The sequence below is a fragment of the Myxocyprinus asiaticus genome, chromosome 6, assembly GCF_019703515.2.
Source record: "Myxocyprinus asiaticus isolate MX2 ecotype Aquarium Trade chromosome 6, UBuf_Myxa_2, whole genome shotgun sequence".
Classification (NCBI taxonomy): Eukaryota; Metazoa; Chordata; class Actinopteri; order Cypriniformes; family Catostomidae; genus Myxocyprinus; species Myxocyprinus asiaticus.
The window spans coordinates 49827076-49847690 of record NC_059349.1 but is presented as its reverse complement, the minus strand read 5'-3'; the positions used below and the strand labels follow the sequence as shown (position 1 = coordinate 49847690).

The window sequence follows — 20615 nt, the reverse complement described above, 5'->3', positions numbered from 1 at the left end:
GTTGGGGTCAACAGATCCTTTCTAGGTCAGATCAGTTAAAGGATATGTCCTATAGAACTCTATACTACACTATACTCTATATAGAACTCTGTAAATACTTTTTTATTTATTTATTTATATTACAAATATTTATTATAATATATTTTTATTTTATTTCAATCATATTTATATTCTTTATTAGAAATGATAGTATAAAAAGTATATAATATATTTTTGAAAATTGTACATTATATATTATTTAGTACAGAATATATATATATATAATATTGTTTGATTATTTTGATTATTATTATAATACATTTGATTCTATAGCTTTAGTATTTAAGTATTTATTGGGAATGGGATTTGAAGCTGAAAAAACTCTTATCAAGATTAAGAGAAAAAAAAAATAGGTCAATATAAAAAGATAAAGAAAATAAGATATTAAGAACAATGCATACCCTCTGTGGGATTCCAAACTAACTATTTTGATGTGTCAATAAGCTGCAATTCTTAAAATCTAATTATTTGTTTTCTATCAAACACATAGGATGTTAATATTGTTGATGTCAGTTCTAGATTCAAATTTTGGATGCATGCAAAAAGTATTACTTCAGAACTGCTCTTGTAGCACAGAGGCATACACAGCCTAAATTGCAACAAGGCTGTTGGAATGTTAGTATTGGGTGCTCATGTGCCCATCACTTTGATTGATTGCCTTTTTCTTATGCATGTAGTCCTCTTCAATGACATACAATGTGATCTCATTAGGATAAAACAAAAACGCACAAGACCGAGTCAGGCTCTTAAACACGAACTAATCAGCATGAGGCAAAAGAACAGGAGTGACAGGAAAAATTATACACAAATAAAATAGTACCCTATTTCTCTTGAGCCAAGAATATCTTCAAGAGAATGAGAATTTACAACATTATTCAGACGCAAAGTTTATCACCAAGCATGTCATCTATATTACAGACAATCACACACGTCTCACATTCTGTGTCATTTCTTGATGTCTTTCATTCAACTTCAAGGTCAGACAAAGTATGATTCGTATACAACGATCAGCCACAATATTAAAACCACCTGCCTAATATTGAGTAGGTCCCCCTCGTGCCTCCAAAATAGCACCAATCCGCATCTCAGAACAGCATTCTGAGATGATATTCTTCTCACCACAATTGTACAGAGCGGTTATCTGAGTTACCATAGACTTTGTCAGTTTGAACCAATCTGGCCATTCTCTGTTGACCTCTCTCATCAACAAGGCATTTCCATCTGCAGAACTGCCGCTCACTGGATGTTTTTTGTTCTTGGCACTATTCTGAGTAAATTCTAGAGACTGCCATGTTTGAAAATCCCAAGCCCGTCTGGCACCAACAATCATCCATGTGATTATCTAATCAGCCAATCGTGTGGCAGCAGTGCATAAAATCATGCAGATATGGGCCAGGAGCTTCAGTTAATGTTCACATCAACCATCAGAATGGGGGAAAAATGTGATCTCAGTGATTTGAACCATGGCATGATTGTTGGTGCCAGATGGGCTGGTTTGAGTATTAAAGTCTACGGTAACTCAGATAACTGCTCTGTACAATTGTGGTGAGAAGATTAGCATCTCAGAATGCTATTCTGAGATGCGGGTTGGCGCTGTTTTGGCAGCACGAGGGGCACCTACACAATGTTAGGCAGGTGGTTTTAATGTTGTCACTGATCGGTGTATGTTTACATTTACATTGAAAATTTACATTAAACATTTACACTTTTTTTTTTTTTTTTTTTTTTTTACAAATAATCAACTTTAAAGACAATCAAATGTTTAAGAATCCTTTGAGGTTCATAGAATATTTAATGCATGAAAATAATAAGCTGATTATATGGACCCTTTTTATAACGTGATGATGCATTTCCACCTTAATTTAGCAGCATAAATTTAGCACATTTTTTTTCAAAATTCAAAATTATTGATTGTACATTTATATCAGTGTACTAATGGGGCTTTTCCACTGCACAGTACAGTTCAACTTGACTCGACTTTTCACTGTGGATAGTACCTGGTACCTGATACTTTTTTTAGTACCACCTCAGTCGAGGTTCCAAGCGAGCCAAGCCGATACTAAATGTGACGTCAAAACCCTGCAGATCACTGATTAGTCAGAGAGAATAGTCACTACCAGCGTCACTGGATTTGCAACACGGGACATCAACCCGCTAGTTTTAAAGTTAGCAACAGCGACAGCAATATCAATTGTTCACACGACTTTCGAATTGTAAAAAGAAATGCCTGTGTGCAAAACCACGCTGTGGTCAATAAACGAGGTGCAGACGTTCCTCTCGTTACTGACAAACGAAACAATGCGAAACGAAAAAGTCTGTCAGGAAGTGTCTCAGCTGTTGGCCACACATGGTTACCAACGGACCTACAAACAGTGTAGGGAAAAGTAAAAAAAAAAAACGTAAAAGTGACTACAGAACCATCAAGGACCACAACAGCCGGAGTGATTCAAACAGAAGAAAGTGGAAGTGGTTCGACCAAATGGACGCTATCTATGGCAATAGACCGGCGAGCAACGGGAGGGAGAGTGTCCTGGACTCGGCTTTGTTGGAGTCCACGATGGAGGATGGTACGTTTTGTTACGTTAACTCTATATTCTGCTTGAAAGCTTAAATTTATTTAGTTGACCAGCTACTGGAAAGCTTGCTTCTAAAACAACTTGTGTAAAATCACCATGCAACAACTGCTTTATGCAGCACAATGAGCTAGTAGCTAACAGCTAGCGGTCGTGTTATTGTTTATGGTCAGTATTGTTTGTTTCGCGTTTAAGATGATGTCATGTCAGTAGAGGCGGCGCAGCTATGACGATCAGCCTATAATCCCACCCACGTTGAGGCGGCACTAAACTGCAGTGGAAAAGCAAGCAAGCAAGCGAGCAGAGTCGAACCGTAACGTGCAGTGGAAAAGTGCCATTAGTGTTATATCTCCCTGACATCGATTAAAAACAAATAATAATAATCTCGTAAAGATTTTGATGACTGTAAAGTACTGTACATAAATGGTCTTATGATTCCCATCTGTGATTTGCTGTATCTAAAACATAAGTAATTTAACAATTCTGGTTTCGATTCTGATTCCTCTTAATGGTTCTGGTTCCTAAACTATTAATGATTGCATTTGAGGAAGAAGTATACATTGAGTAACAATTCTGTTTCAATTCAGTCAGATATAATTTAAATGAATGACTTTCGGTTCAGTAAGTTATCCGTTTACTAAAAATAACCAGCTGAGAGGAGTCTCTCGTTCGGGAGGAGGTACTGTATGTTTTGTGCAGTAGATTCAAAAGAACTGGCTCATAAGAGTAGTGTTGTAGTCAAGACCAGCTCATAAGAGTACAAGTCCAGGCCAAGACTAAAGTAGGTTGAGTCTGAAACAATATAAGACCGGAGATCATCCTGTTACCCAAACGTACACCAGGCTCCAGATAACCTCATGCCATTGTGGCAGTCTAAAGTCATGTGCAAAAAAAATCATCAATCATTGGTTAATACTTGATGTGTCGATCGAATTGTCAATTTAGTGAAAGAAATAGTAAGATAATAATAATAATAAATAAATAAATAATATAGCTGCAAGCAGCAATTATGGGGGCCAAGCAAAGAAATGGCAAAGATTGCACAACACTGAGCACATATGACATCCAGATCAAACACACACAACATTACAAGTCACCTCAGGACAGATTTGAACCTACATCTTTCTGTTATACAGGTCAGTGCACAACCTACTGCACCACACAGCCACAACAATGACGGTCACTAAATGGACATAACAAGCTTAGAGGAATCACAGACAAGCATAGCAGTAAACATTATCAACTTCATATTCATGTTGTTTTTAACGAAGATCAAAATCTAAATTTGATCGGAAAAGCCCAACAACTGTTTAGTGAGCACAAAACAAAAATCTCAAGATTAAAAAAACAACAATTGTTTTTAGCTGGACTTACATCATTTTAAACCATATCTCAATGCATTAACCACTAGGCCACTCAAAGTCACCAGTTGACTCATCTCAATATTGCCAGAGACATTCCAAGCTGAGAGTACAAAACAATCACTGAGAAAATCTCATAGTTAGAGCTATTTGGTTTTGAATTCTAGCAGGAATTATGCAATCTAGTGCAGCCTATGTAGTAATATGCACAACATGAAGATTCAGAGTTCAACAGAAGTACAAATTTTCAAACCGTCCTTTGCTAGATTCGAATTCACAAACATTTAAACCACAATCCAACGCTTTAACCACTGAGCCACTCCGTTTACACTTCTCAACACTGCAAAACAGACATGACAAGTTTAGAGTTGGCACACAAAAGCATTGAATAGCATGCTAACCGATTAGCATGCTAAGATATCATAGCATGTAGCACGATAACCATGCAAAATAGACTAAAGGTGACGTTGTCTCCAAACTACTCAGGTACCCTTAGGAAATTTCAATTCAACAAAGGGTTCAAAAGACTTTATATGATTTCAAAATAACACATGATTTCAGATTAGATTAGATTCAACTTTATTGTCATTGTGCAGAGTACAGTACAGAGCCAATTAAATACAGAAGCATCTAACAGTATATATGTACAGTGCATCCGGAAAGTATTCACAGCGCTTCACTTTTTCAACATTTTGTTATGTTACAGCCTTATTCCAAAATGGATTAAATTCATTATTTTCCTCAAAATTCTACAAACAATACCCCATAATGACAATGTGAAAGAAGTTTGTTTGAAATCTTTGCAAATTTATTACAAAGAAAAAAAGAAAAAAAAAGAAAAACAAAAATCACATGTACATAAGTATTCACAGCCTTTGCTCAATACTTTGTTGAAGCACCTTTGGCACCAATTACAGCCTCAAGTCTTTTTGAGTATGATGCTACAAGCTTGGCACACCTATTTTTGGGCAGTTTCTCCCATTCTTCTTTGCAGGACCTCTCAAGCTTCATCAGGTTGGATGGGGAGCGTCGGTGCACAGCCATTTTCAGATCTCTCCAGAGATGTTCAATTGGGTTCAAGTCTGGGCTCTGGCTGGGCCACTCAAGGACATTCACAGAGTTGTCCCGTAGCCACTCCTTTGTTATCTTGGCTGTGTGCTTAGGGTCGTTGTCCTGTTGGAAGATGAACCTTTGCCCTAATCTGAAGTCCAGAGCACTCTGGAGCAGGTTTTCATCAAGGATGTCTCTGTACATTGCTGCATTCATCTTTCCCTCGATCCTGACTAGTCTCCCAGTTCCTGCCGCTGAAAAACATCCCCACAGCATGATGCTGCCACCACCATGCTTCACTGTAGGGATGGTATTGGCCAGGTGATGAGCGGTGCCTGGTTTCCTCCAGACATGACGCTTGCCATTCAGGCTAAAGAGTTCAATCTTTGTTTCTCATGGTCTGAGAGTCCTTCAGGTGCCTTTTGGCAAGCTCCAGGCAGGCTGTCATGTGCCTTTTACTGAGGAGTGGCTTCCGTCTGGCCACTTTTCCATACAGGCCTGATTTGTGGAGTGCTGCAGAGATGGTTGTTCTACTGGAAGTTTCTCCTCTCTCCACAGAGAAATGCTGGAGCTCTGTCAGAGTGACCATCGGGTTCTTGGTCACCTCCCTGACTAAGGCCCTTCTCCCCTGATCACTCAGTTTGGCCAGGCAGCCAGCTCTAGGAAGAGTCTTGGTGGTTCCAAACTTCTTCCATTTACGGATGATGGAGGCCACTGTGCTCATTGGGACTTTCAATGCTTCAGAAATTTTTCTGTACCCTTCCCCAGATCTGTGCCTTGATACAATCCTGTCTCGGAGTTCTACAGACAACTCCTTGGACTTCATGGCTTGGTTTGTGCTCTGACATGCAATGTTAACTGTGGGACCTTATATAGACAGGTGTGTGCCTTTCCAAATCATGTCCAATCAACTGAATTTACCACAGGTGGACTCCAATCAAGTTGTAGAAACATCTCAAGGATGATCAGTGGAAACAGGATGCACCTGAATGCACCTGAGCTCAATTTTGAGTGTCATGGCAAAGGCTGTGAATACTTATGTACATGTGATTTTTTTCGTTTTTTATTTGTAATAAATTTGCAAAGATTTCAAACAAACTTATTTCACGTTGTCATTATGGGCTATTGTTTGTAGAAATTTGAGGAAAATAATGAATTTAATCCATTCTGGAATAAGGCTGTAACATAACAAAATGTGGAAAAAGTGAAGCGCTGTGAATACTTTCCGGATGCACTGTATATCTGAAAAAGTTGACTTAACCTGTGAAAAGAAGTTGGTTCAAAAATTCTTGGAACAAGTTAGCTGTAACTGTTGACTGTACTTGTGATAGCAATTTGACAAGTTAGACAGCTGGGTTTGGAGGTTAAGCATGCACATTGTAATGATTTGGAAGTTGGCGCATGTGCAGTGCAGCTTTTAACGGTGAGCCCAAACCATTTTGAACATCGAAAGCCTGGCGACGGCGAGGCTATCAATGACAACATGCTTCTTCCCGGCTGATAGCAAACACCATCATTGAAAGTAAGTAAACATATTTATACAGCCGTTGTTTGTTAAAATTTAACGGTGATAAATTAATCATTAATCAGTCTAGCAGTAAATGTTGGTTACGACATCATACAGCCATTAGCAATTATTCAGTTAGTTAGCATCAAGGTGCCTGGCTCCTAATACGTGTTTTTTTATTTTTTTTTTATTTAAGGGACTTGACTAGTCTCTGGAAAATGTCTGATTCCAAGATCCAGTCCAGTCTCAAGTACTACTACAACACATCAAAAGAGTCATTTGTTCGGGAATCAGACTGCACTGTGCATGCTGTATGTTTCGTGCTGCTGATTCAATAGTGCCGGATGGAACACTGTAAGAGTATTTTAGAACAGTTTTGCATCTGCATCAGTGGTAGAATGCAAGTTTGTATTATTCCTGTATTTTTGTTCCCAACATTATTGTCAGTATGTTGATACTATATCTTTCAGAGTTTATACAAACATAACAAAGTGTGTAAATGTTATGTACCAATGTTATGTACAAATACTAATGAGATCGCCCTGTGCAATCCCAATAGACACCCACTAATGAGTTTGAACAACATTCCTGTTATCAATAAACCTATTCGATTTTTCAGACACCCATCTAATAAATGAAGACATTCATGCCAACGACAGTGGTAGGAAACTTCATTATTGAAAGCACAACATCACTACAATATGACAATAACATTGCCATGGGAGGGGGGAAGGGGGAGATAATAATTATTTGAATTATTTGAAGGGTGGGTAAATTTTCTATGTTATAGTTACCTAATAATATGAAGGCCATTGCTGTGTCTATCCTATTCAATTTGAGATCATTCATGGGCTATTTGTTTATACTTTGAGTAATACACAATATGGCAGCCGTTCTAAATCCATTAAGCATGCCACTGTGTGAAGAATGGTGGTAAATTGCAGGTCAATATTCAGAAAGGTAAGCTGGACAGACTCGTTTAATGAGAAAGAGGTGATCCTACAAACGTTAATATGGGTGTTCAAGTACTGTAGATTGAAGTAGTGATGGAAAAAGCTACAAACTATTCCACACTCAAACACTTCTTTCTCCTCCACTGGAAAGCTTTTAAAAGTATGGTTTTTAAAGGCCTCTCAGTAACCTGAAACATCGAGAAGGATATAGCTGCAGGCAGTGCTCCAAAAAGTGGTGGGAGCTCCAAACCACCATTAAATATGTAAGGAGCCCCTTACCTAACCCCTTCCCTAACCTTAACCATGAGAGGAAATGACGCCCCCTTTTGGAGTAACCCCACCCTCTTTTGGAGATTCTGCCACCATTTGGAGGTCTCCGGCCTATAGCTATACCCACATTGAAACATCACATCTCTTACCACATTAATAGTAAATCCCAAACAGCACCAGAAGGGGAGACAAAAGCCACTTTTCCACCATAGGGCCAAATGGTTCTGGGCATAGTGAGTAAAGCTGCAGTCACACTTGGCACTGAGCATGCAAATTTACTTCAGACACCGGAGACCAACAGACAGTTGTAAAACTCTGCATGTGCCCTCAGACCATGGTCCTCATGAAGCATACCAAGTTTCGTTTTAATAGGACAAAGTGTTTCCGAGATGCAGCCTCAAATCCATTTTCACATCGACCTTGTTAACTTTGCGATGCCGTAACTTTTATACAAATACAATATTCTGTATTATCTTTTCTGTGCAACTCGGTCTGAAGAATTGTTCAAGACATTTTTTGGAAAAATCGGACATAGCTTGAAGGATGTGAAACTTTTAAACTGTAAACATCATTATACAATTAAATTAAATTTCAACCAGGTGTAAGCAGGGTCAATAATACTAATGGATACCATAGGTGCCACAGCACTTTCAGTGCTTGACTCCTAATAAGTGTTTTTGTTGTTGTTGTTTGTTTTTGTTTTTTTAAGGGACTTGACTAGTCTCCGGAAAATGTCTGATTCCAAGATCTCATCCAAGACTGGTCCAGTCCAGTCTCAAGTACTACTACAACACATCAAAAGAGTAATTTGTTCGGGAATCAGACTACACTGGGCGCCCTGTATGTTTCGTGCTGCTGATTCAATAGTGCCGGATGGAACACTGCCGTAATCCCACCCTCTTTTGGAGATTCCACCCCCATTTGGAGGTCTCTGGCCTATAGCTATACCTACTTTGAAACGTCACATCTCTTACCACATTAGTAGTAAATCCTAAACAGCACCAGAAGAGGGAGACAAAAGCCACTTTTCCACCATCGGGCCGAATGGTTCTGGGCATAGTGAGTAAAGTCTCTTGTTTTTCTGGTCTCCCACGCTCGTATGCCTTCGAATGGGAGTGAATGGAGCGTGATGTGTAGTGTACTACCATAACTTAATATGCACAGAACGGCACTTGCATTTTAAATCTGCCATTGAATTAATGTGAGCAAACAAAAGCAATTTCTGCAGAGACAAGCAGCAATAAAAATAGCATTTTACTATAACAGGCTAATTATACAGTACATCATCATGTATCATTTCTGCAAGTTAGGCTAGGCTGCTTTCATACCAAATTTACTGGAGTCCACATTAGCCATACCCCAGACTAGGCAGAATTAGGTGTATGCTAATATATTAGTATGCATCTCCATAAAGTTAGCAGAGCATTTGATAACAGCCATATTAATGTGCAGTGGGTTGATAGTACAGCAAGACTGCTTGATGTGGAGCAGATTAATTATTGTTCAACTCACGATGTGCTCAGGAGTTCTCAAGAGCTTTCAATCCTGTCAACTAATGAAGAGAATGCTTTGCACCATACCACTCCATCTGTTGTTTTAAAACTGGCAAGGAAAGGCAAGGTCACACGCACCTGATCTATCATCCTACTATTGTTTAAAACGTAAAGTGTCAAAGTAACAACATGCATATCCACTTCATAACATTGACTCTTGTGTTATTGAAAAAGTCAATAAGCCACCCTATAGCTTTTCAAGGAAGAAACATCGACGTCATGTTAAACAGCCCCCTTTGTGATCACCCAAGAGATAACTCTAAAATAGACTGTGTTTTTTATGTCTCTTTAAATCTCAGTTGTTTCTCCAAGACAGCAATGAGAATAAATAGAGAGCAAAATTTGGCTTATCCAGCAAAAGACCCCACATATCTAAAGTTTTAGAGAAGATCACTCAACAATGTTTTAAACTGTATTCATATTTGCCAAGATACAAAAGTATGCAATCAAAAGTCAGAGATTTCAAATTTATGAACTCAAACATTTCCGATCATATTTTATCAAGACCCAATTATCTGAGCTATGCTATCCACATTAGCACATGCAGAACACAAACAAAGATTTTTAGAAGGATATCTTTGTAAGTCCATACAATGTAAGTGAATGGTGGCCAGAAATCTGAAGGTACAAAAAGCACATAAAGGCAGCATAAAAGTAATTCATACGACTCCAGCGGTTAATCCATATATTCAGAAGCGATATGATAGGTGGGGTGAGAAACAGATAAATATTTACGTCCTTTTTTTACTATCAATCTCTACTTTCATTTTCTTCTTTTGTTTTTGGTGATTCACATTCTTTGTGCATATCGCCACCTACTGGGCAAGGAGGAGAATTAATATTTTAAATATTTAAATATTGACCTGTTTCTCACCCACACCTATCATTTCGCTCCAGATGATAACAATTTAATCCCTGGAGTCATATGGATTACGTTTATGCTGCCTTCATGTGCTTTTTGGCTCTTCAAAGTTCTGGCCACCATTCACTTGCACTGTATGGACCAACAGAGCTGAAATATTCTTCTAAAAAGAATTGTGTTCTGCAGAAGACAGAAAGTTATAAACATCTAGGATGGCATGAGGGTGAGTAAATGATGAGAGTGTTGTCATATTTGGGTGTACTATCCCTTTTATTCTATAGCTCTACACTCTTATTTGTGTCTATTTATATTTATCCTAAATCATTTTAAGAGAAACGTCTGAGACAATGATACAATTTTCCTCTGGGTGCTGCTCCCAGACCCATCAGTGATGGGAATTAATCACATGAAAGATAAAAGAACAGTTAATTATACTAAATGGAATTAAATGAACCTGACAGCAGCTTTCTCTGTTGCTTCTGGCACGTCTGCAAACGGAAGCTCATCTGCTAGGATCTCTTCTATTCTGTGTGGATCATCTGGAACATCCCTCTGAACTTTGAATTTTTCCTTACTCCTCGTCCCAGCTGTGAGAGTGTTCCACAGTCCACTTTGAGCCTTTGAGCCTGCAAAGATGATAAGAAATACTTAGATGTGCACATCTCTTGAATTTTATTTTATTTATTTTTTGGCAGTATGGTTGCAGGTGATTATAAATCTAGGATCAAAAATGTCACTAAAGGGACAATTCACCCCAGAAAATGACTAGTCTGGTTATCTGTATCTAATGAAAGACACTGCCATCTAGTGGAAGGTTCATGTCTACAATATTGCCTATAGAAATTGCTTCTGCCAACATTGGATTGTTGTAATGACCAGAGGTGGAGTCAAGATCAGATCCACCAGGACCAGACCCAGACCTTTATCAGACTTCCAGACCAATACCAAGGCTAGATCTATTGAGGCCTAGATCTAGAGTAAGACCTGTTGGTGCAAGAACCTGGCTGTCCATTTAAATGAACCAAAATAGAGAAAAAGTTCAATTTACTTCAGCATTTGAACACACAGTAATCAAGTTTTCAACTTATTTTCAATGTTTAAAGTTTCCCAAAAATAGTAAAGATTACAAGATCAAGATTCCAGCTCTGGTAACAAATTACCCACACTTTTACCCATAAACTTTCATAACTTTTTGGGATTTTACATAAGGATTTTTAAAAATCATTTTATACAGGCTACACTCAATAGCAATTTATAGCAATATTATTTTTAATATTTCATAGTTGAGTATAATTATGTACATTTATATTCACGATAGAAATGTCCATGATAATTTCCAGGCTTGAGAAACACAATTTTAAAATTCCCTGATATTTCCAGATTTTTCATTACTGTAAAGACATGCAGTGAGTGGCAGTGTGAGCTATGAAACCACAGAATCTCTAAAGCAATTTCTATAGCAATTGGTCTTTTCTGGATGTAAAAGCAAAATAATTCCTTCTACAGTACATTTCAATTTACTCTTGGGCTTGTGAATTTGAAACAAGATATAAGACTTTGGACAAACAAAAATCCGGGTTAGTTAGTACAAAATTCCAATAAGCAACAGACCTCAAATGTGTTTTTATCAAAAGAAAATACTTGCAAATCTCGCAAGTGGCCTGAAGTTGGGTTCACCATACTCATTAGCCACTTCAGAGAAAAAGAGACCAGAGTAATAAGACACACTAATACAGTGGCATATTGTGTATGTGTGTGTGTGTGTGTGTTTGGTTGGTTGGTTTACGAGGACATTACAAACTGGTAATTACAAGGGTATTATGCTATAAATGTGGTTTATGAGGACATTTCTAGTGTCTCCATAATTCTTAAAAAACATACAAAACAATGTTTTTTTGAAAATGTAAAAATGCAGAAAGTTTTTTGTGAGGGTTAGAGTTATGGGATAGAATCTATAGTTTATAAAAATCATTATGTCTATGAAGAGTCCTCAAAAGGATAGCCGCACCAACATGTGTGTGTGTGTGTGTGTGTGTGTACATCTAAAAAAAAACTAAAAAACATATACTATCTTTTAAAAGCCTTTATTTTTTCAGAGACTAAATTAAATGTACCACACAAAAAGCTTTTTTGCTGCCATTTTTAATGTGTCTCTTTGCATTATATGAATATAATGAACTGGAAAAGCATAGAATACTGCTTTAATAGGAATTTACCTGCTGTTTTGTGAGCCTTTCATAAGGTTTTTAAATTGATCTTGGTCAGTAGAGGACTGGCGGGGTGTTGTTAGTGTACTCGTACTGTGAGTCACTATAAAATAAAAATGCACAGAGAATGATTGTGTTCCACAGAAAAGTCTTTTGCCATTATACTGTGAAGGTCAATCAAGCCAATCACTTAGTAAAGTAATAGCACGCCTCTCCTCAACACGGCACATGATTTGACAGCCAGATCTTATGAAAATTACATGACTTGTGGCGACATTTTTGCAAAATTACATGATGTGGTTCATTACACGTAACACAGCAGTTTCAAGATGAAATGTCCACTGTGTGGCGCTAAAAGCGAGTTAAATGTTCTCCCAAACAGGGAAGGTTTATGCTCTTTCTAGTTTTAATTCAACAAAACATACCTACACACCATGGGCCCTATTTTAAGAGTGCTAGTGTTAAGCGCAGCTCTATGCCATAAGTCACTTGCACAAAGTCATTGGGCATGGTCATGAAGTTTTGGTATTTTCATGCAAGCATGCACTAAGACTAGGCGCAAGTGGGTTTGGCAAAATCGCACATGCAACACGTAAATGGGCTGGGTCCAGTGTAATTTAATTCTGAGGTTCTTCTCCAGCATCATCTCTGTCATAGCGATATAAACAAAGACAGCACATTCATAAGAAGTTGGTAGTGTAAATGCAATTATGCTGATTATGCAATTAGAAGAATAGAAATATGGACTTACAATCTTTTGTGCATTAACTGCATCCTTGATGAATGCCAGGCATTTTTCTATGACAGCAATACACTCCTTTTACAGCATAGAAAATGTAAATCTCATCAAAATTTAGATGTATTTTCTGTTAAATTATAGAGAAAGTAAGTCTTATTAATAATGTTTTATCTACTGACATACAAATCATGGCTAGTACAAACAGTGATTGTATCAGCACGCACTTCAATTCCACCTGTCGATTTTAATTTAGAAAAATTCAATTTATTAATTAAAACACGAAAAAGTTTACTCTCTCCAACTTCTTCCACTGGCCACTTTTGCATCATAATAATAATTGAAAAATATACAATGACCTTTAGGTAGTTTAACACAATCTCATATTTGTTCTCTTAAAACTGCTATGACAGTGATTGTCAGAGACTTAATTTACAGTAATGTTCCACTATATTTTAAGAGTTTGGACATTAACTTTATTACCACCTGCTGGTGAATTCTTCAAATTGCAAATGCAGGAACTGAATTTGGCCTTTGCGGCGAGATAAGAGGTGGTATTGAAACGTCTTAGCGCAATGACCTATTTCTCAGGAAAACAGCAAATTACGCTTTGCGTCACTTAATTTACATACAGTACATTACACCCACAGTTTGTGTGCCTACACCCACAGTAGTGCAAACACTCTCACCCACGACCACTTGCACTTTGCGCTGGCACGAAAATTACACTTATCATTCATCATTAAGTTTGTAACAACTCACTGTCACGCTCCACTGGACCTGATTGATTTACAATGAGCTCAAAGCACGCTGAGCAATTGATCGCAGGGCCACATAACCATGATGACAGGCAGATGATTGAAAATGCCACAGTGTTATGATGAAATGTGAATATGAGGCTCCCTGATGCATTCTTATTGCTATAGGGTAGCTTATCCCGCAGTGTTATTTTCTCATTATCAAGGGTATTAGTTAAAGGGATAGTCCACCCAAAAATGAAAATTCTGTCTTCATTTACTCATCCACATGTTGTTCCAAACTCACATGACTTTCATTCAGTCTGTCATTCTGCCTAACATCTCCGTTCATGTTCAAAGGAGAAAATAAGTCATGCTGGTTTGGAACGACGTGAGAGTGAGTAAATGATGACTGAATTTCCATTTTTTGGGTGGACTATCCCTTTAATTAACGCACTTGTTAATGAGAAAATAACACTGCGGGATAAGCTACCCTATAGCAATAAGAATGCATCAGGGAGCCTCATATTCACATTTCATCATAACACTGGTATTTTCAAACATCTGCCTGTCATCATGGTTACGTGGCCCCGCGATCAATTGCTCAGCGTGCTTTGAGCTCATTGTAAATGACGTGTTGTTAGTCAGGTCCAGTGGAGTGCGACAGTGAGTTGTTACAAACTTTTTTCAATATGAACTTGAACATTCCTCACCAAATTCTTCAAAAATGAAATTATCTGAGCTTTGCTATCCAGATCCTGAATTTCACATATTTTCTGAGATCAACAGATGTGTTGTAAAAGAACTATATCAGTTTATAGAAAACTAATTACGGAGTCAAAATACTTGTAGCCACAAGAAATCAAATCAGAAATAAAAAATGAAAAATAAGCATTTTTTTTTTCACGAAATGTATCAACATAATTTTCATGAAATAAACATACTCACAATCACATACTCTATTTCAGTGCAAGTGGACCTAATAAACATAGCTTCTCATTTCTTACCAATAGTGAAGCTGAATCCATCGATGATGAATGTGGCACTTCTTCCCTTTGTAAAGCCTGTTTCAGTCATTTTTTCTTATTTTATTTTTTCTACCTTTTGCTGTGGATTTTGTCAGTTTCCTCAGATTCAGAGCTCTTGTCGAAAAATCCCAAAGTGTAGACTACATGGAATAAAGCTGTATGCCAGTGGGTTGGAGTCGTTTGGGTCTCTATCTCTTGTCCTTTTGTTTGTTTTTATCTATCCTGGCCTCCTCTCAACATACTCTCAAATAACACACTATTGTCATTTTTTCTATCATAGTCTCGTTATTGTCTCCCCAGCTGAATGTGAGTCCCCTCTCAACTGAGCACTTAGTGTACCAATGCATAACATAACACACTCTGCCCCTCTCATCTGCACTACAACTCACCGGTGTCTGTGCAATGTTCTGTAATGCTTTGTTTTGTTTTTCATCAAATGTGCTTTTTTTTGTGTGTGTGTGAGAGTGTGTGTATGTGCACAAGTGTGATTTTATCTTCTACATGGAATGGAATCCTTTCTGAGTTACTACAGATTTGTTAAACACATTCCCAGAAATGTGTTAGGCCGGGCCAAGGCCATGCGATTTCCATGATTTTACTTAAGCACAAATCATTTCTTTCTGTTCAAAGGCTTGAAGATAAAACTGTAAAGATGAATAGAAGGGTGGAGGCAGAGATGGAGCTATTATGGTGAAATAATAAACAACAGTTTTAGAAATTTGGTCTTTATCTCCATCCAAATACAGTAGGGTAGGGTGACCTCAAACCACTGCCGATTATGTGATGGTTTAATATGTAAGTCTCGCATGTGAGAGAAGGATTAGTTTGTGCAGTATACAAATTGGAAAGCTCCTTTTCCATTTACATTCTACAGATTTTGCCAAACCCACTTGCGCCTAGTCTTAGTGCATGCTTGCATGAAAATACCAAAACTACATGGCCATGCCCACTGACTTTATGCAAATGACTTATGGCATAGAGCTGCGCTTGATCTGTGTGTGTATACACAGAGAAAAAAAATTAAAAATAAAAAAAAACACAACCACAATAAGAATTGAATAGAACAGAACAGAAAGGAACATAATAGATAAAGAAACTGAACTGAACATTAGTTATAAAATGTTGTTAGACATAACAGAATAGAAAAGAACAAAATAAAATAGAATTAGAGATATCAATTTGTTTTTTTCTGTTTTTCTCCCCTTTTTCTCCCCAAGTTGGAATGCCCAATTCCCAATGCGCTCTAAGTCCTCGTGGTGGCGTAGTGACTCGCCTCAGTCCGGGTGGTGGAGGACGAATTTCAGTTGCCTCTGTGTCTGAGACTGTCAATCCACGTAGCTTGTTGAGCGCATTACCGCGGAGACATAGCGCATGTGGAGGCTTCACGCCATCCACCGTGGCATCCACGCACAACTCACCACATGCCCCACTGAGAGCAAACCACATTATAGCGACCACGAGGAGGTTACCCCATGTGACTATACCCTCCCTAGCAACTGGGCCAATTTGGTTGCTTAGGAGACCTGGCTGGAGTTACTCAGCACTCCCTGGATTCGGGGTAGTCAGCATCTTTACTCGCTGAGCTACCCAGTTCCCCAGAGATGTAAATTTTCAGATAAGTTTCATAATCGATTGTCGTGGAAATAAACGATCAATTAATTGTTTAATAGTTAACATTAATAACGCAAAAAAATCCAAATAATATCTGCATGTTTATGAGAATGATATGAGTTTAACTGGACACATGCCTAATGATTTAAGTCACTTTTAGAATATCTGTAGGCAAACATGGCAAGTTAGAAAAGGAGGAAAACTTTGTCAATAATTTGTCTATAACTCATGAAAGTTCAGATTTTAACCCCTACATTTTAAATTGTACTTGCCTTTTATAAAATGTTACCATTGTTCTTCTATTGTTTAACAGTGGTAAGACAACAGGTAAGACCATGGATGGCTCCTCATTACTGTGGTTAGGTTAATGCTGATAATCATATAAAATAAACTTTAGTATTTATTCAAAAAAAAAATAATAATAATAGCCTACACACAATTAGAAACCTTTAATTACAACTTTCACAGCTGTAAAAATAAATAAATAAAAAAAGTCTAATAAATAAAAAATATTTGCCCTAATAGATTTAAATATGAATCTACACCAGTTACCAGTTAGTGTTACTGCAGTAAAAAACATTAGTAAGGATGTGTATTTAAAATAACAATAACAAATAATAATAATAATAATGTTATAATATTGGGGCTATCTAACCATTTGAGAGTTTTGACTCCCTCTATTTACAGTAGCACTTAAGAAATACAAGCATTGGCTTTTTCCTCTTAAAATATTCTTAGTTCTGTGTACTTTAATACATTTAGGATATGTTAAGTACATATGTGTGAACTGTTTAATTACTGTTAATGAATTACTGTTAATAATAACTTGTATACAAGATGCATACCAACAATCATGCCATGGTCCAAATCACTGAGATCACATTTTTCCCTCATTCTGATGGTTGATGTGAACATTAACTGAAGCTCCTGACCCGTATCTGCATGGTTTTATGCACTGCACTGCTGCCACACGATTGGCTGATTAGATAATCGCATGGATGATTGTTGGTGCCAGACGGGCTGGTTTGAGTATTTCTGTAACTGCTGATCTCCTGGGATTTTCGTGCACAACAGTCTCTAGAATTTACTCCGAATGGTGCCAGAAACACAAAACATCCAGTGAGCGGCAGTTCTGTGGACGGAAACGCCTTGTTGATGAGAGAGGTCAACAGAGAATGGCCAGACTGGTTCGAACTGACAAAGTCTACGGTAACTCAGATAACCGCTCTGTACAATTGTGGTGAGAAGAATATCATCTCAGAATGCTATTCTGAGATGCCGGTTGGCGCTGTTTTGGTAGCACGAGGGGGACCTACACAATATTAGGCAGGTGGTTTTAATGTTCTGGCTGATCGGTGTATCTATAACGTTCTGCTTAAAATCTCCATTTGGGCTCCATTGAAGAAAGAAGGTTGTACAGGTTTGGAACAACATGAGGGCGAGTAAATAATGACAGAGTTCCCATTTTTGGGTTAACTTATCCTAATTGGGTTTTTGAGTATTTTCTTAATTTGACCACAAGAGGGGGATAAAACATCTCTTAATTATGTAGGATGGAAATTCATTGCAAATATTTACACTCCAACACCTCTCTCATTTCTTCAGCCCAACAATACTATCTCTTGACAGGAGACTGATTATGATAGCATGTCTACATTAAAGCATAAATTAGTCTGTGAGAACAGAGACAGCATGAGCTCACCGGAAAAAGTTGTTGCACGTGCATGTTGTCGTGGAGATGTGAGACAGCGTGTGCTCTCTAGTGATTCCATGCGTGCACCCTCATTACAAAAGGTGATGTCATAGACAGTGTGGAAATGTGATGAAATCCTAATAATGCCAATACATTTTGGACACTTGAGCTACACTCGAAAATGTTCTAATGTCTTTTCATTAGATAACAAAATATCAAAGCAAATGCTATCTTTCTGTAAAAAAATCTAAATGGCACAAAAACACTTTAAGCAAAACATGTCAAAAGTAGTTTGTACGGTTTTAAATGATAAAACAATCGATAGACTGTTAAAAATGAGAGTTAGGACACTTTCTTGTTATTAAATGTTAGTGGAGCATACTGGTAATCCATAATGTCCATAATGTGATGAACTACACCTGTGGTTACTCTGCTAGGATACCTGTGTGAACCTGAGGGGACAGACTTCATACATTCACAAAAAAATCACCATGGGACCAGTTGGTTAAAATGATGTCAACAAAAGTGAATTAGAATCATAAATTGGCAAACCTGGCATCCAATTAATGAAACAAGATTGGAGGTGTGGATTAGAGCTACTTTGATTTATAAAAAGCACTCAAACATTTTGAGTTTGCTATTCATAAGCAGCATCTGCTGACGTGGACCAGGCCTCACCAAAAAGAGATCTCAAAAGACCTACGATCAAGAATTGTTGCTTTACATAAGGCTGGAAAGGGTTACAAAGTTATCTTGAAGAGCTTAGATATTTGTCTGTCCACATTTAGTTCTATAAATGGAGACAGTTTAGTACTGTGGCTACTCTCCCTAGAAGTGGCCGTCCAGCCAAGATGACTCAAAGGGCACACCGCAGAATGATCAATGAGGTAAAAAAAATCACCACGACACCATGAAGGAAGCTGCTGCTTTCCAATAGAAAACATTGCTGCATGCCTGAAGTTTGCCATGGACCACCTTAACACTCCACAATGCAACTGGGAAAATGTTTTGTGGACTGATGAAACTAAGGTTGAATTGTCTGGGAAGAACACGCAACACTACGTATGGCGTAAAAAGGGCACTGCATACCAACATGAAAACATAATCCCAACAGTGAAGTACAGTCATGGGAGCATCATGATTTGGAAAAATGAATTCCCAAGAAGTTGGGTGATGCAGCAGAACAATGACCCTAAACATCAAAGTAAATCCACTACAGAATGGCTTCAAAAAAAAGAAAATCCACCTTTTGGAGTGGCCCAGTCAGGGCCCAGACCTTAACCCAATATATATGCTGTGGAATGACCTCAAGAGAGCCGTTCACACCAGACATTCTAACAATATGGCTGAGCTGAAGCAGTTCTGAAAGGAAGAATGGTCCAAAATTCCTTCTCAACTTTGTGCAGGTCTAATCAGCAGCCACCGGAAACACTTGGTTGAGGTTATTGCTGTCAAAGGAGGATCGACCAGTTATAAAACCAAGGGTTCACTTACTTTTTCCACTGCACTGTGAATGTTTAATGGGATATTTTCAATAAAGACATGAAAGATTATAATTGTTTGTGTGTTATGTTAAGCTCATTATGTTTGTTAATACTTGTGACTTTGATGAAGAAGAGGTCACATTATATTACCAATTAATACAGAAATATTTTCTTGCCACTATATTTGCAAATACTTCATTTTCTAAGTAAATTTCTAACATTTTCACAGAAGTATTTTAACGAAGACCAATTTCAATTGTTCTCATTCAATCTCTGAAAAACGTCAATAAAACAGAATAAGAGTATAGTCCATGTTTAGAGTCAATTCGACTCTTTCTTTTGTTAAATCTGCAATACAGTCACGATCTGTGTGCGAAGTTCTGCTTCATCTGTTCAAACTGATTGCTCATTATTTAAATAACAAAAGCACTAATTATTCATTGCAGGTGTCTGTCTCATCCTCAGACACCCAGGCACCCAGGGATGAGATGAGTTTGCTTCAGCTATGTCACAAACATGTGACTGTAGCATCCTAGTGAGAGACGCAAGAACATGGCATTCAAAACATCTTACAATACTCCATACAACCTAACAGCACACTTATAGTTCTAATCAAACACTTAACTTTTATGATCTAAACTGCTATTTTGCTCTAACGTTCAGTCACTCTGTTGGTTGGTGTCTCCCCGTCTGTGGCTCTCTTGAGAAGCAACGCCATGGAGGGAGAAAAACCTGAAGAACTCTGAGGCTTGGGCCAACGGGGAGTTCTGCGAGAGACAATACTGTTGCCTGCTCATGGTAACCATGAAACATAGAGCTACAGGAGATATTTTGGTCGCCCTCGAGGGTCACCTCTTAACGGTCACATGATAAAGGGGACAGAGAAGTAATATTTTCCAAATACAATATGTGAGTGGAATCCTACAATAATTATAATAGATCAGAGAAGTA

At 37.8% G+C, this 20615-nt stretch overlaps 1 protein-coding gene across 1 annotated transcript in view; it reads right to left on the bottom strand.

Moving 5' to 3' along the window:
* LOC127443146 (dual specificity calcium/calmodulin-dependent 3',5'-cyclic nucleotide phosphodiesterase 1A-like) overlaps positions 1 to 20615 on the bottom strand; it is a 154430-nt gene that overhangs the window by 123210 nt on the left and 10605 nt on the right. The window contains exons 2-3 of the mRNA XM_051701691.1: positions 11810 to 11860; positions 10623 to 10794 (exon numbers count right to left, since the gene is read on the bottom strand). Of these exons, the coding sequence (XP_051557651.1) occupies positions 10623 to 10794; positions 11810 to 11860 (223 nt within the window). The remainder of the gene's footprint in view (positions 1 to 10622; positions 10795 to 11809; positions 11861 to 20615) is intronic.